The following is a 17,451-nucleotide window of genomic DNA, read 5'->3' on the forward strand; positions in this document are numbered from 1 at the left end:
AAATAAACAATGACGGTTGAATTAGTGCAATAACGGTTAAAAAATTAATTTTAATTAACTTAAAATCTATACCAAACAAACACTTAATTTAATTTTATCTAAGTTCAAAATGGAACTTCACACACATCTTTTTTATTTTATTTTATTTTATTTTATTTATTGAATTTTGCTATCACACTGGTTAGTGACTCGTCCCCTACTCAACCCATTCAACCCGTCTAGCTTTCAGTCTCTTCACTTTGTGGTCTCCCCAGCTCTCCAGCCTTTCCCCAAAAACAAATCCTCAGCCAAAAAACTTCCACTTCTAAAAGTCAAAACCCTAAATAATTTGCTACGCCATTAGCACAACAAGAACAAGATGGGAACATTGGGAAGAGCAATTTACGCCGTTGGATTTTGGATCCGGGAAACAGGTCAAGCCATGGATCGCCTCGGCTCACGCCTCCAGGGGAACTACCTTTTCCAAGAACAACGTAATAATTTGCTCATTTATTGTTAATTTATTTTTGTGTATTAAAAGAAAATATTTCAAGCCCTATGAGATTCGAGTTATGGCTGTCTGAATTTATTTCGTTCCTTCATGTTCTGGAAATTTGTTTTTGGGGTTTTGTTAATTGATTATATGAAATAAAAAGCTTAAGTGACTACTGAAAGGTGATGTGTTTTTGTTGGGGAATAATAGGATAATATTGTGATTTCAGTTTCAGTCCATGGTTTAGCAATGCATGGCTTTCACTGTTGCCCGAAAGGTTATATGAAAATAAAGGATAAAATATTTTTTTAGTTAAAAGTGTGTTTCATTGGTCTTTTATCTACGTTGACAGTTTTTGGGGGGAAAATCATAGCTATAATCGCTGATATATAACTAAATGTTTATATGATCACTTGGGTTCCCATTCAATTTTTTGGTGACAAGTGGATCCCCAACCTTCAATTCCAGCGTCACTTAGATTCCCATAGAAAATTCTGTCTAAAACAACAGTTAAAATGTTCATCTCGTAATCATAAAATAACAACTATATCCTCATTCTAACTAAACAATAAGTAACAATTACAGACCGAAATGTTTTAGGAAGAAGACCGAAATGTTTTAGGAAGAAGATGCTTTGTAGTACTTAGTTTAGGATAGAATTGAGAGAGAATTTCCATAGGGCTTTTTAAACCTAAGATCCTAGAGGGTAACAGATTTATGTGATGAGTTGCTGTGAAAACATCATCTTCCCATTATGATTTAGGCAAATTGTTTTGGAATAAGAAGGCTCGGGTTGTATCTACTAGGTGGCCTTTTTTTCTTCAGCAACGCTATTTTGTTGTAGAGTATTGACACATGATGATTCATGTATTATCCCTTTCTTTTGAAAATATGGAGTTAAAACTTAATTGAAATAATCCTTAGCATTGTTTGACCTATATATCTTGATTATTAAGCCCAATCTGGTTTAGTATCATGGAATGGAAAAATTTGGTAGGACAACACTCATCAGATTTATAGTTCAGTAGGAAAACCCAAGAGACTCTTGTGCAATCATCTATAAATGATACTAACCAACATGCATCAGAAATATTAGAAACAGGGGAAGGATCCCAAGTATCGCTATGAATGAGATAAAAAGGAACTAGACTTTTTTATTGCTGATTGGAAATGGTACACATTTATGTTTTGCTATCTCACGCACATCACAATGGAGACTCTCAACATCTAATCCTCGAAACAAAGAAGGGAATACAATTTTAAGGGATCGAAATGATGGATGTCCAAGTCTACGATGATACAGCCAAGACCTTCTGTTTATTGGATAAATGCTGGTAAGAAAGAAACATTACAGGTGATGTGCTCTTGGTGACAATAGAATGGCTTGATGTCTCAAGGTAGCATAGTCCATCCCGTTTCTTAGCACGCCCTCTGTCCCAAAATCTTGTACTGAATTACACGGTACTTGAGGGTAACATATCACATTATAACCCAAATCAAGAGTAAGTTTTTGTATAGAAATTAGATTGGTGGATAAATTTGGAATATGAAAGACATTTTAAGTGTGAGTAAAGTATTAATTTGGACATCCCCAAGACCTACAACGGTGGTTAACAAGCCATCAGCCCTGGCAATTTTTCTATTACTTGAACAAAGGTTATACTTGCTGAATTTTTAAGATGAGTTGGTCGTATGATAACTGGCACTCGAATCCATTACCCAAGAGTTGACAAAAGATTCATCTGAGATATTTAATCCAATGGAAATAGGTAACTCACCCGAATGCCCCTAGGAGCAATTGCCTTATGTCCTCTCAAGGGTTCCTACAAGGCTTCTCAACTACTCAAGCTTGGTCTGGTTGAGACTACCCTGCTTTGGGGTTCTTCCTTGATCAGATTGGATGGTGGACAGGTGAGCATGTCCATTTCATCATTGTTGTCTGCCTTTGTAGCCCCATTCCTTGTTAGATGTGGGGGCTTTTTGGAGTTTCCAGCAATGCTCCTGAGTGTACCTTGGCTTCCTACAGTAATTCCACCTTAAGCTGTCTCTAAAATCACAATTTTGGCCTCTTTGACAGACCTGCTGTTCCATTACCAGAGTTTAAAAGCTACTCAAGACCTGTTTTCTAATTGTTGCCTTTGCTGGCCACCGTGGCTGATCCTTCCACGATCTATGGTTCAAGCATGACTCTTCCTACTCTCCTTTGCCCTGATGATACGAATAGTTTCATTCAAAGACGGAAGTTCTTTACCGAGTATTTGAACTCGGACTTGATCATATTCAACATTTAAGCTAACCAGAAAATTATAGATTCGATCCTTTGTGGTGTAATTTTTTAGTATTACTGCATCATCAGGACATGTTGTCTCGATACATATTGCTGATCTTCGCTGCCATTGAATACGATAGCTATGCCATTGTGATTGAATCTTCTTCATCCTAAGCATCAAATCGAGTCCAGTACTAAGCAGATGGCTCAGTTTGCCTTTCCCTTTGAGAAATGTGCGAACAAGATGGGAATACTTTAAATAGTTCTTCCTGTTCAGTCTATATGCTGCCTGGATCTGTTGTAGATCTCCAGTGGAATGATGCAGCATCACCTTAACGGATTGTGTTGAAGCGGATTGTCTCAGTAACGTCTAACATATCTCTGATCAATTGAAATTTAGCGATGAAAGCCAAGAAATTGAGAAAAAAGGAACTAACTGCCGGCAATGAGGGCTAGAGAGAGATAATTGGCAACAAAGGTCAAGAAGAATTTCTTTTCTTCCGAAGTTTGAACTTTGCAGCTTTGATACCATGTGAGAAATTGAGAAGAATAATTGTTTCTCATTATATGACTTCTGTATAGAGTATTCCTTTATACACATTACACTAATTTAAAAAATAAGAAACCCATCTAATAATTTACATCAGATCCCACATTCATATGGATTAGTTTGCATCAGATCCCACATTCATAAGGAATATATAGGGCTTGTTTGAGCCCCATTTTTGAATAGTATACTGATGGAAAATGTGTGGTCAAAAAATAAGGAAAAGTTTTGGGTTTGTGTGTGATATTATCTTATTGAAGAATGCGAAGTTGAAATGGGATCAAAACACTATTGAAGATCCCTTTTTTTTTTTTTTCAAAAGATGGGGCTCAGACAGAGCAAAGCTATAATGTTATTCCGAAAATTACTAATTTTCTAGGATAATCACTCACGTTTTCCACAGTTTGTTCAATTGCTTCCTAATCTAAGTTTATAATGGTTTCCTCTACAATGAATGATAGGTCTATGATTTTAAAAACAAAACTGATTTGGATAGATAACTATTTGTTGTTTTCAGGACCATAGTTCCCATGGTATTTAGTATTCATAGAGCAATTGCTTAATTTTTGAGCACTTGGACCACATCATGATACCTATGGTCTCAGTGCAAAGGCTTCTTTCTCTCTCAGTGGGTTTATTTCATGCTACATCTGATGTAATTTTCCAATTATCCGTTCCATCTCTTTTACCCACGAAGCCCATGCTTGGTGGAGATAAAAATTAAATTTTTAGTAGATTTTAATAAAAATTGATAAAATGTGTGGTTTAAAAGATGTGAGACCCATGAAATATGTTGTTAAAATTAATTGTTGACTTTGACGTTGATAAAAATCTAAATTTTATTCCCTACCGAACGGGCTAAGTGTGCATGTATGATGGATATAGATATTATGATGCAGTCTGCATGGTTTGACATAGAACAACACGTGTGATTTTTACTTCCTATCGTTTATTCGAAGTATGGGCTATGGAGCGAATGTTATAATAAAGAATCATGTTTCTGAGGATTCAGAGTCTGATATATCTAAGTGAAGTTCATTTCTTTTAAAGGTTCACTAATGGCCACCATATGTTTTCATTCACTTTTTCTTCTAATACATTTCAAATCACAGAGTTCACTACACATTTTAGGCATTGCTGAATAGGTTTCTGTAGCTATCAGTTTTTGGGTTTAAGGATCAAATATTTAATTGAAAATCTTAGATCAACTACCTATGTTATGAAATCTCTTAGTAGATTGAGATCTTGACAAAGTTGACCCCTGTTATAGCAAATTTGATTTGGGAACTTCTGTACGGCAATATAATGATTCAGTTTCCTAATACAGCATTCAACAAGCTTTAGGATATTTGCCCTGTTGTAAGGCAGGAGATTGTAGTGCCCAAAGATGTAGTTCTTCAAGGTAGTGGTTATTAGGTTTGTGGTCATGATGGTTCTGAGCATTCTGATCCTAGCTTTATGACCATAGTATGTATCTATATACCTAAGGATGTTCTCCGAATGGAAACGCCACTTATGTATGTTTCCTTATTTCTTTCGAATACTTTTGTTGTTATCAATGTCAAAGATTTTCTTGGAACTCAATTACTTTAGTTCTATTAGTCTACCTCTTATTTTATACTGATATATGAATATTTTAGTTGAATGCATTTTCTGGAGATATGACTGACATAGATTTTTTTAACCAGTGTCGAGGCATAGAACCCTCATGAACTTGTTTGACAAAGTTCCTGCCGTTGATAAGAGTGCATTTGTGGCACCAAGTGCTTCGCTAATTGGTGATGTTCATGTTGGTTCTAATTCCTCCATTTGGTACGGATGTGTTCTCAGAGGTAAGCGTCTGCACAAGTTAAAAACAGCCAATGTTTATTGCATTTCAATTTCAATTTTTGTCAACTAACCAAACATGACAAAATTCCTTTATTTCCTTCTCCAGGGAATTCATTTATGTAGTACACAAATACGAATAACTTACTTCAAAATTGAGTCCATAACTAATATATGCATGTAAATGCTGAGCATGTTATCTCTAGTCATTCCTTGAATAGTTGTGATAGAAGATTTTTAACATACCACTCGGATAGAATAACTCAATTAGTGTTTAAGTTGAGAGTATACTTTTGACGTAAAGATTAGTAAGATAGCAATTTAATCCTATGTTTGGCTCCCATTTTTTTCAAAAACTCATTTTTTCAAAATTCATTTTCAACCATACATTTTCCCATAAAATAATTTTACACGCAAATCCAAAAGTTTTTATTTTTTTATTTTTTAACTACACATTGGCCAGCAAAATACTATTCCAAAATGCATTTTTGGCCAAAAAATGGGACTCAAACATGGGCTAAGTGTTTCCCCTTTTCTTCCCCTCTTTTATTACCTTTTTATGTCCTTTTCTCACTCTTTCAACTGTGAATCATGACTTTTCATTGAGCTAAGAGATGTCTTTTTTAATATTTTCATGGATAGATGGCTCCCCATTAGTTCCATTGTTAACTGCATATGCTCAACTTAAATTAGCTTACAATGCTATTGTGGACAGTTGTGAAGCAAATTACGCTCCTGGAAATTGTTAATTGCCAGAAGTTGCTTACAGATTCTATAAGCTATTATTTCCTAGCATCTATGCGAGCATCTCAAATTCAGAAATTCTTCTCAAAAACTGAACATTCAATTCTCCTTGCGATATCCTTTTTGCTAGAAAATAAATTTGGTCTAATAAGTGACTTTCAGAGGCATGCACTAATGTCAAGTGTCAATTATGTCTATGTTGTAATATGATAATTATAAACCATTATCACTCTTTATGTGTGTGTGTGTGTGTGGTGTTTTTTTTTTTTTTTTTTTTTTTTTTTTTTTTTTTTTTTAAAGCCTACGGCTTAATTGATAAGTTCAATGTACAAACATCTTTCTTGTTAAGGTCAACCGCAACCTTTTCTGATTTAAAAGGATATTAATAATTTGTTTTGAAAGCCAAAAGCCAAATGCATGATCTTAATTTGAAGTATAAGGATAAAAAACTTTAGTCGTACTTAGATTGAAGTGCCATTCTTTTGAGGGTGGAATAAAGGTTGTTGAATCCTTATGAATAACTTTTAAATGTTTCTTGCTTTTTATGTTTATGAATGAAAACATACTTCACATTTTCGTAGTACATAAAATGTTAAAACAATATGTATGTTTCCTCATTTCCACGATTAACAGAAGTTACATATTTTGGAAAATGATGTGGCTTTATATTAGCAGAACTGAACCCAAGCATTATCTGTAGTGTTTTTTGGAATATATTGCCGTAGAAATATTGATTTTTTCTCACATGTAGTTTATCTATTTGTGTATCTTTTTACTTTTATGGTGGATGAGCTCACGGGACAATGAGGTTCGCTAGTGTATGTTATTCGCTGATGACATCGTTGATCGTAATTTCAAAACTTGAGTACTTTGGAGCTCAAAAGTTTTGGGTTCAGTGGAACCAGTATATAGTTTTGTGTGAAGATCCCTATAATTTCAAGAGGCCAATTTTTCAAAATAGCTGTTAGACCTACAATGCTCTATTGTACTGGATGATGAGTTATTAAGGGATGAGATGCCCATAAAATAAATATAGCTAAAATGAGGATGATAAATGAAAATACTAGAATGGGTAAAATAAGATATGATAATTGGAGGTGGTTTAAATTGTGGATATAATAAGGGAATCACTGGTTAGATGGTTAGGACATGCCTTGCATAATCTTAAAGAGATCCCTATTCATAAAAATTAAATCTCTAAGCTTATAATTTAGAAGAGGGATGGTATATCAACTAAGTTATTATGTTGTGGTTGCTTCAAATCGAGTTGCTTTAGACCATCATGTAGATGTAGCAATTAACTGCTAAGAAGCGCCGGAATGGAAATAGACGTGAAAATGTGAATTTTCGAAAATTTAGGACATGGACATGTATTTATATATTATATCTTTATTTTTATACTTTTAATATAGGATGGAGTACATGACATGCTAGATGCTTGTCGGAGCAATGCCCTTAAAAGTATCCTTCGAGTGTTAGAAATTTATAAAAATGTATTAAAATTAGGACACTATACTTGGCTTGTCAGACACTTGCCCTAGTGTCCAAAGAGTGTTAGGGGTTCAACATGACATGATATATGCAAACAATTCTTATTAGGAGTAAAGCTTTGTTTGTTGATTTTTTTTTAATCTATGCATACGATGATCTCTCTTATTGTCCAGTTAGAAAGAATAAGGAAATGGAAAGAAGAACGTTGCTTCTTATACGAATCGAATCGTCTAAGCCTTATTGCATGCTTGTTTATGGGCATGGAACCTCTTTTTTTGTTGAGCTGTCTCGTAGACCATCTCCAACGTCAAACCATAAAATTGTCAAATCTTTTTCATTTACCTCATGCCATGTGATTTTTGATTGGCTAAAAATTCTAGAGGTCAGTAAATTTGTGGGTGACTGAACTTCATTTTGTTAAGAAATGGATCACTTAATGCATACTTTAATTTTAGTGAAGTCATTCTTCAAAGTCTATTATTAGCTTAACAAATGGAAGAATTTCATGGATGTTTACATAGCTTAAATATTTACCTATTTGTCTAAGGTTAAAAGATTTATTAATGCAGAATGTAAGAGGAGAATTGTAGAAGAAGGGGAAAAGGAAAGAGAAGAAAGGAAGGAGGACGAAAGGGGGAAGAAGAGGGGGAGAGGAAGAGAGAAATTGGGGGAAGAAATTCAGTTTATTTCAGAAAGGTTTTTTTGATTACATCGCATAACCCGGGTTTCATAAAATCATAACTAAGCCCTTGTTTGAGCCCTAAATTTTATTTTATTTTATTATTATTATTATTTTTTTTGGGTGTTTTTTTTCCAAAGAATGGGGCTCAAACAAGGGCTAAGTAAAGAAATGCTATAAAAGTTATTGCATCATAATCTAATCATGTTTCCTAAAATACATATTAAAATCTGAAAATAAAAAATTAATTATTTCCTATGATATTTCATCATTCTCTGCGGCTGAAAGAATTCAACTCCGGGGATGTAGGCGTGAACTTTATACTCCAAGGAGGTTTATCTTTTATCTTGACCAGTTGCATGTATTGAACATTGAACAACATGATCAGATTGAGCACAAACCAAGGGGACGATCTTTTTTATGAACCAAATATCGAAATTGAACATGTAACATCAATTGAACGTGCACAGTATCACCAAATTTATGATCTGACCAAGGTGTACGATCTCTCATTCTAACTAAAATGGATAAGGGACTCCAAAAAACAAAAGCTTATGCAACTTAACATAAAAAACAATGGATTCTACATGAGAATCACAATGCACTGTCATAGTAGATTGGCCTGCAAAAGCAAATTATTGTAGTATCAATGGCTCGAACAATTTTGCTATGTTGAAAACAAAACCTTCATTCAAGTGCCAAGGCCAGTCAAATATATTACGTTCAAGTGAATGATCCAATTTTTTTCTTACACGTGTGTGAAATCGTGTTAAAGAAACACGTAGTAAGGCATAAAAATCACTAGGAAAGTAGATTTGCCTAAATAGCGTCTTAAATGCAAGCTCAGTGTGTGTATAATTGAAAACAATCAGACTTTTCGACTCAGCAACCAAAGCAATATGATGGTAATCAGTAGGTAACAACAGAATGTCGATAGGAGAAGTGTGTGAATGAATAATGACCTTAGAACATGTGGCAACTAGGGGATTATCACACCATGGAGGAAAAGTTATATCAAAAGCCACATTAGAGTCACACAAAAGAGTAGGTAAGAACAACTTCGGCATAAAATTAAGGACTGGTAGACAATTGGACTTAGGTGGAGACACAAGAAGTAATTCATCATCCTCATTATCAACACTTTATTGGCTCAACAATAGAAACCCCAATTTCTACCTCAAAAGGAGCACAACTAGACTCGAGAGGTGACTATAGGGACTGGGTGATAGACCTAGCTTATGATATGCTTGAAGAAGTTGTAAGGATAAATCCCATAAGTTGGCTTGTCGGTAAGCATCATCTAATGATCAAAGAGCAAGGATGTCATAGTGTATGAGCTTAGGCTTCAAACATTGAGAAATCTAGACGCTTTATTGTGGGGAGCTTCATAAATATCACAATTGTGCAATAGATCTTCAAATTTGGCTAGATATTCCCTAATAGTAGATGTACCTTGTTTATCATTTAAGAAGAATTGGTCTAGCAATTGAGATCGATAGTACACGGGAGCATATTTGTTACTTAATATTCATTTCATTTCATCCCATTAAGTAACAGGACGTTGACCTAAGTTATCAATTTTATGCAAAAAGAAATTCTAGTAACACTTAGTAGAAGTGAAAAGTGCTATATTAGCATGATAAAGACGACATGAGTTACTCAATTTTTGAAATTCAAAGAAATTTTCAAGACTATCAAACCAATCAAGAAACGAGTCAGGTCCAGTAAGATGAACAAAATCCCATAATTGAAATGCCACTTGTTCAAAAAGAGAATGTGTTCCTTACAGAGTGTCGAGATGAAGGATAATTGGAGGGATAAGGGGACAAGTGTTATATGAATTGTATATAGCATGATGTGATATGTTTTTTGATTGAGAAATATGAACTTGCATAGACCATAAGCACTTAAATAAAAAGTAAAGCATTCATAAAATAAAATTAGTATACCTTACGAGATGCAAGTCTAGTTGTTGGTGGTGGTGTACAATAGATTTCTGAAAAATCACTGTTCGTTGATCTGTTGACTGGACTAGAAGCTGCAAAATCCCTCCAGACTAGATTTAGCCGTAAGCGATGCACTTGCTAGTTCAGTCCCAATTCATCATAGGCCCTTGGCAATCTGAATAAATCCACTAAAGTCCATATAAGGCAAAACAAACTCTATTTCTCTATCTTCAGCAAAAACTTTCAAACTTTGTTATAATCTACATTGCTGTGAATGATCTTAGTGGCCAAATATCTGAGAAAATAGGTCAGGATCCAAATATAATTGGACAGAAATCGAAGATGGTGGTGGTTGCTTGAAGGTGCATATGTGATCGAAAGAAGTAGGAGACAGAGACAACAGTGGGCTTGACCACGAAATAGTGAGTGTCAATGGTGGTTGGAGCTGACGAGGTGCTGTGTTCCATGATGCTTGGACACGGGTACGGGTATTGGGTACTAGTACGTATCTAAATGTAGGACTTTTTATTTTCTAAAATGTAGGATATGGGGATATGACAAAAAAGAGTTCAAATTTCGGACACAGATACATTGGTACGTCTTTCGAACTCTCCAAAAATGTCATTTTAAATAGACCAAAATCAATTATTCACAAAGAAAGAAATGAGTATTGAATAAGGGGTTAAAATGAATAAATTAGATTTTAGGGTTTACTTTCTAATTATGGGAATTACTAAATGTTATTATGTTGCATATGAATAAACTATCTTAATTAGTTCCTCTGCAATTTATCTTCAACGGTGACCTTAAATGACTCAAGAATATATTATATTCTTAATTCAATCACATCTATTTTATCACAGACCCATATCAATAATACGATCTATGTTATATTTTTATTTATGGAAAATATTGTTTCTTAATAGCCTGACATGCAATTTCATCTTATACGAGACCTTATTCTGTCCTGATCTTTTAGATTAAAAATTTGTTGTTCACAACCCTCTAACTAATCCTCCATTTAACACTTCAAACACTAATCCTTTGAAGAACATCCCTTACAGTGTAATGTCCCCCCGGCGTGAATAATTGAGTTGACTAATCAAAAGAGCTCCCTTAATCGCTACTATCTCCATGCAAGTAATTCACATTTAAAAACTACACTTCATGTACTTATTCTACTCTTACCTTAGTTTACATTCTTTGTTTTCATAATATTATCTCCCAAACTCTAATTTGTAAGTAATTACCCATTTTGTCTTATCCTTTATGATGATATTATCTAATGAAATTTAGATTGTTAGACATTATCTTGTGATGTAAATTCATCCATAATTGGAACAAATAAATAGACTTAAAGCTTTACTTCAATCCTCCGTCACACTACTCGGTAAACTCCATAGAATTATTCAGTAACAGTAGCATGATATGTATAACTTTCAAACAAAGTGAAACTTACTAGAATAAAAAATAGGAATTTTTCGTAACTTCAAAAACAAATAAATACGTCAGGGAAATAACTTATATCTTCTGGATTTTATGCCTGCAATAAGAGCAAGTCTACTTCTAGGTATATGTTGAAGAGTAAGATCAAATTTTATTCAGAGGTTACCTTTTGCTAGATGAATATTAGGACATTACATCTTTGGAACTACCTCAGGAGTTACCACTATTGAGAAACATTTAACATGCAATAGACTTAGCTCCTTGGAGGGGAAGCTAAGTTGAATAGGAAATGGGACTTCTAGCTAATGTTTTTTCCTTGACAATAGCCTTTGTCCTTGTATTGTGCATGTTATACTCACTTGAAAGGAGATATCTTGGAGGATTTGTACGGATACTAAAGCCATCAAGAAAATCTCATTTAAGTCTGTGTTTCCTATTCCTATGATAGAAGATGTTTTGGTTGAGCTAGATGGTTCTATGTGGTTTCCCAGGTAGGCTTTCATGGTGGATACTACCAAATTAGGATTAGACCAGGAAATAAGTGGAAAACAATCTATAATACTCAAGATAGCTTGTATTTGTGACGAGTTGTGCCTTTCAGAGTATCTAATGCTCCTACTGCTTTATGAGAGTGATGAGACATCCATTTATTGGAAATTTTTTGTTGCATGATGTTCTCTTTTATAGCCTGTCAAAGGAAGAATATCTTGATCACCTTAGGCAGCTTTTTTGTACTCTTAGAGCTGGAAAATGGTATGATTATATGTTTTGACTGAAGCCAATATAGCTTTTATGGTTTGGATTGTTTTTATAGGAAATTCATTAAAAGTTCGGTACCATAACCGAGAAGGCAGGATTTCATTAGACCCTACAACCAATAGAGCCTTCATGGAAATAAAACAAAAGATGTATGGGACCTCTCTATTGAGCCATCCTAACCTTTTAATGTTTTCAATTTCTGATAAGGCTTTGACATAGGTTTCGTTTAAGCCTGAACGATCATCCCACAGACTACTTTAGTGAAAAACTCATTGGGACTAAATAACCGTATTTTAACACATGGCAAAGAGACAAGAGTGTTATGAACTAGTGGAACTTGTTCGTTACTGGCAATCCTATTTTGTTGCCTAAAGAGTTCGTCCTTTATTACACCATTTAGCCTTCAGATTTCTGAACTCCCAATGTATATTCAGTGGAAGACACATAAAGTGGGTTGAATTTCTTTAACAGTTGATATTTGTTATTAGGCATTATGTTGGGTTGATAATAAAGCTGAAAATGCTAATCATCTTTCCATTGGTATCCATTCTATAACTAATAAAGTGACGGTTTTGAAAGATTTAAGGATGTGTACCGTAACTGTCCAGAATTTGGAAATAAAAGTTGGAGGTCTGTTTGGACATTTGGTAGGGATAAGACTATAACCCTAGTGGAAGATGGAATTTATGGGCCTCTTTGAAACATGATGTTGCTCTTGCTCATATGGTCTCCAATTGTTGTACTTGTCAATTAGGTAAATTAAGAAACGAAACTTAAATTATACACTTTATTTTCTTGTCCCACATAATCCTTAACATGATCTTAGCATGGACTTTGTCCTTGGTTTACCAATATAATTAGAATTTACTTTCATGTTTTTCTGAAAACATTCCCTAAATGGCTCATTTCATTCCATTTTCCATCCATGTTGCTAATTGTTTTTGAAGGAAGTTGTTTATTTGCATGTTTAAAGTTCTATCATTATATGTAATAGACATGTGAAGCTAGTTATCTTGGAAAACTCCATGGAAATTGTTTCATACCACTTTGAAATACTTGGGTTCTTTTTATCCTCCGTGGGGCAAATAGAGGTTGTCAATCAGTCTCAAATACTTGAACCTTTTATTGGTGGAAAACTGGTATCTTGTCTTTCAATTGCTTTTTCTTTTAATAAGAAAAAAAGCCAATATTAAAAGTAAAATTTTGACGAAAGGAAAAGCATATATTTTCCTATCTTTCTTATTGTCTTGATTTTTTTAAATTTCCTTGTTTCTTCCTTATTCTTTTTTATTTTTAATTTCCCTTTTTACACCTATCTTTTTCTTATTTGAATGCAAGGGTAGTATTATGTTTTCTTAAAATGGAACACGTGTTTTGGATGGAAACCAGTCAAAAGGAATTAATGTATTCCATAATTGAAGGTTGGGCTTCTAAATGCCAAAGAAAGTAGGTGGGGAACCAAGTGCCATTGAACCCAAATGTAGGGGACCAGGTCTACCATTTTCCCTTTCAAAAATACATGTATATTGAAGGCGTAAAGTAGGAAATAGATATTTGTTTACTTTCTTGTATTAATTATTAGTCTTTTAAGTTAAGTTTCCATTATGTCATTGCAGTAGGTTTACATTCTTGTCAGGAATTTCAATATGGTCCCTATCAGTATGTGAATTCTACCCACAAATAAAATCTTGGAGATGCTACTGCATCTTTGTGCATACATCCAGTGTCTGGTTTGTTTCTGTGTCCAATCTAGATGCATTAAAATGATGTCAGTTCCCTGTTGGCCCAGCCTGTCTGCAAAAGTCTCACCAGACCAAACAGCCTGGTAGTTTGTACCTGTACCGGGCCAGTTCACCAAAACCATAAAAAAATTGGGACAATGGTAGAAAACTGCAAAATGCCAAATTCTGATGATGAACCAATTACCAAGGCTTACCTAGCAAGCCTTGATTCTAATATCAAAGAACCCATAATAATATTTCAATCTAGGCAAACCAAAAGCCTTGGTTCAAATACCAAGGTCAAGATGAGTTGGTTTTATGCCAAGTGCTGCCAAAGCAAATTTAGGAATGTTTGTTTGACGTATCTATAAACAAAACATGAATGCTAACAAATGGTAAAAGTTATATATTTTTTTGCAGACTTGACAAGTCAGACTACAACCTTTAATAAAATGGTTGCTGGCAAAAGCCTTCAATAAAGATTGTTGCCTTTATTTCTCCTCTCTATTTATTTTTTCGAATAAATTTCACATTCTTTCATGCATGCATGTGCTCCACAATTCAATATGTAAATAAAATATGTATAAAAATAAATAAAAAGAAGATAGAGCCCTGTTAGCTGTTGTCTGCAAGATTTGGCAAGGGAAAATTGTCAAATTTGCAAAAAATTTAAATTTTTTTTTCTGTTTGTTAACATTCATTTTTTGTTTATAAATACGGTACTTATCATTTTTACCCACATTCACAAATTTCCTTGTGCATCAGACTATATAAAACCAAATAAACTCGACATTGGTGTTTCAATTATGGCTTCTAGCTTCCCTTGGTTCAATTATAGAGGATGGGTTCCTTGATATTTGAACTAAAGCTTCCTTGCAAGTTTTGGTAATTTTTATTTTTTATTTTATTTTTTTGACAGAAACTAGTCTTTGTAGTTGGTTTTGGTTCATCAGGAATTGAGATTTGGCATTTTGCACTTGTTGCCATTTTGACCTCCCCTCTTTTATACTTTTTAGCCGTTTTGTTGAATCAACCTGGTAAAGGAATCGGCTACCCGGCAATCCGGTCTTTGCATTTTTTTTTTTTTGGAGGCTGGGCTAGGCCAGGACCATGACCAACATGGGCTGTGCCGGTTCAGCAGGTGAGTGAACCGCATCAAACTGGCCGAACCGGCCTGCCCATTTTGACAACTCTAAGTGGTGATTCATGTTGCATAGAATTTGCTTGTCTTTCTGCTTGTGGTTATATAATGAATTTGTGCAGGTGATGTTAACAGCATCAGTATTGGGACTGGGACGAACATACAAGATAATTCCCTTGTTCACGTTGCTAAATCTAATCTTAGTGGGAAGGTCTTGCCAACCTCTATTGGCAACAATGTCACTGTAGGTTAGTTACATTAAGCTACTTTTGTATAAAAACCTGGTCCTTGCAATGCTCTGAATCCCGAGGAATAACTTCCACGTTGACCTGGACAGGTCATAGTGCTGTCTTACATGGATGCACTGTTGAGGATGAGACATTTGTCGGTATGGGTGCAACATTGCTTGACGGGGTGGTTCTAGAGAAACAAGCCATGGTTGCAGCAGGTGCTCTTGTGAGGCAGAATACAAGAATACCTTCTGGAGAGGTTTGCCTCTTAGTTAATAAATTATTGTTGCTTATTATTAATTGCTGATTTCTGCTTCTTTGTATATTTGTTATGGTAATTCGCAGATTGTATTTTTATTTATTTATTTATTTGTTGTGGATAGGCTTCAAATATCTTTAATTAGCTATATCTAATTTTGCCTGTTTTAAATTCCACTTCTCTGTTGTATTTCTACCAAAAAGTATATAAATCTGTCCTATTAGTTGGCAAAGTACTAGCAGCATTTCAATCAGTTTCAATTGAGGGAATTGAGTCCTGACTGACTACCTAAGTTTGGATTGAGACTATAATTTAATAAAGAGTAATACTATTTAGCCCCACTACGGTTACAATTCTAGTTTAGGTGGCGTTAATGTGGTATTAAATGATAGGTGGAATTAAATAAGTCATTGAATTTCACATTTCATTCCTATCATCTAGCACTACTTAGATTTGGGTTGCAATCCTAGTGGGACTACATAGCATTACTCCTTAATAAATGGTAAAACTGCAAATTTTATTGTTAAACTACTGAATAGTTGTAACACAATGGAAGGACCTTTTAAGATAACAAGTAAAGAATGCTGCTAAACTTGATTTTTCAAATACAGGTGTGGGGAGGAAATCCAGCAAAATTCCTGAGGAAGCTCACAGAAGAAGAAATTTCCTTCATTTCCCAGTCAGCAATCAATTATTCCAACCTAGCGCAGGCTCATGCAGCTGAAAATGCTAAGAGCTTGGATGGTGTTGAGTTTGAAAAGGTTCTACGCAAGAAATTTGCTAGACGGGATGAAGAATATGATTCGATGCTAGGTGTAGTTCGTGAAACACCTACACAACTAGCTGTTCCTGATAATGCTAAAACTCCAAAGGCGGCTTAATATAATTCTCATGTCGAGTAGCTCTTAAATTTTCATTGACATTTTGTTGTCTTAAGCGGTTACCTGGACAAATCCCTGAGCTTCGTTTCTAATAATCCTTTGGCGCAGATGATGGATCCTGAAATGCAATTGTTGCACGACACATCTCATCCTTTTTTTTGGTTAAATGAAGGCTTTATTTTCTTTTAAGATTATCAATGCACATGGAATTGGATTGTCCAATTGTCCAATATGTCGTTTGTTAGTAATAAGGGGGTACTGGCTCTTATTTGTTTGCTTGGGTTTCTGTCACTGGATGCACTTTCTTATGTTTGTGCTCAAATTGGAGAATGAAGTCCTTTCAATGAAGGTACATTAGGCATGTGATGTTTGGAAATGGTATTTTAAGCCAAACTAAAAAAATTGTTTAAAAATGGAGCTTGTGTTTATTTATTTTTGAAACCGATAGGTTCTTTCAGCCAAAACAAAACCATCGATGAAAGTGCATTCCCCAAGCCAAGTTCTATTTTGATAAAACACAAAAGACCGTTCGATGCAAGGATTTGAGATAAAAAAATTGGCCTTTTGCCCAACAAGATAGAATAAAGTTGTTTGTATACATGTATAGGGTAGTTTTTATGTATTGAGATGGCACCACTTTACTGGTTGTTTTAACTTTGATTTTTGTTTGAAATTCAATGAAATGTAGCCATCTGACATTCTGTAACTTCATCTGTCAAATTTGTCTATACATGTAGCATTATCGTGGGCGAAAAAAAAAGGGTTTAGAAGTGGAAAATCAATTAAAAGCAATGCAAAGTTATCTAGAAGGGCTCATTTCCTGAGCATGAATGGTCGGAATCCTCTGCACGGGAGTGGCGGCATTCCAAGAATCTAATTCCATCTTGTTGATTTGTAGTTGTTGTCGATTTTGTCCTGCAAGTGGATGGATCGTAACAAGTAGTAAAATTGACCTTTTGAGTCCGAATTATCGTTCCTACGAGGATTATATTTTAATACTCAATTTATTATATTTAATTTTTATTTGACGAAAATAAAC

General features: G+C 34.5%; 1 protein-coding gene across 1 annotated transcript; it reads left to right on the forward strand.

The window, feature by feature from the left end:
* The first annotated feature begins 209 nt into the window (after positions 1–209).
* LOC111376261 (gamma carbonic anhydrase 1, mitochondrial-like) lies at positions 210–16,764 on the forward strand. Its single transcript, XM_022999210.1, has 5 exons — positions 210–473; positions 4,977–5,120; positions 15,165–15,290; positions 15,380–15,531; positions 16,143–16,764. Exons 1-5 carry the CDS (start codon positions 359–361, stop codon positions 16,410–16,412), a joined length of 807 nt encoding a protein of 268 aa, XP_022854978.1. The 5' UTR covers positions 210–358; the 3' UTR covers positions 16,413–16,764.
* Positions 16,765–17,451: the final 687 nt, after the last annotated feature.

This window comes from Olea europaea, unplaced genomic scaffold (genome assembly GCF_002742605.1).
Source record: "Olea europaea var. sylvestris unplaced genomic scaffold, O_europaea_v1 scaffold1478, whole genome shotgun sequence".
Classification (NCBI taxonomy): domain Eukaryota; kingdom Viridiplantae; phylum Streptophyta; class Magnoliopsida; order Lamiales; family Oleaceae; genus Olea; species Olea europaea.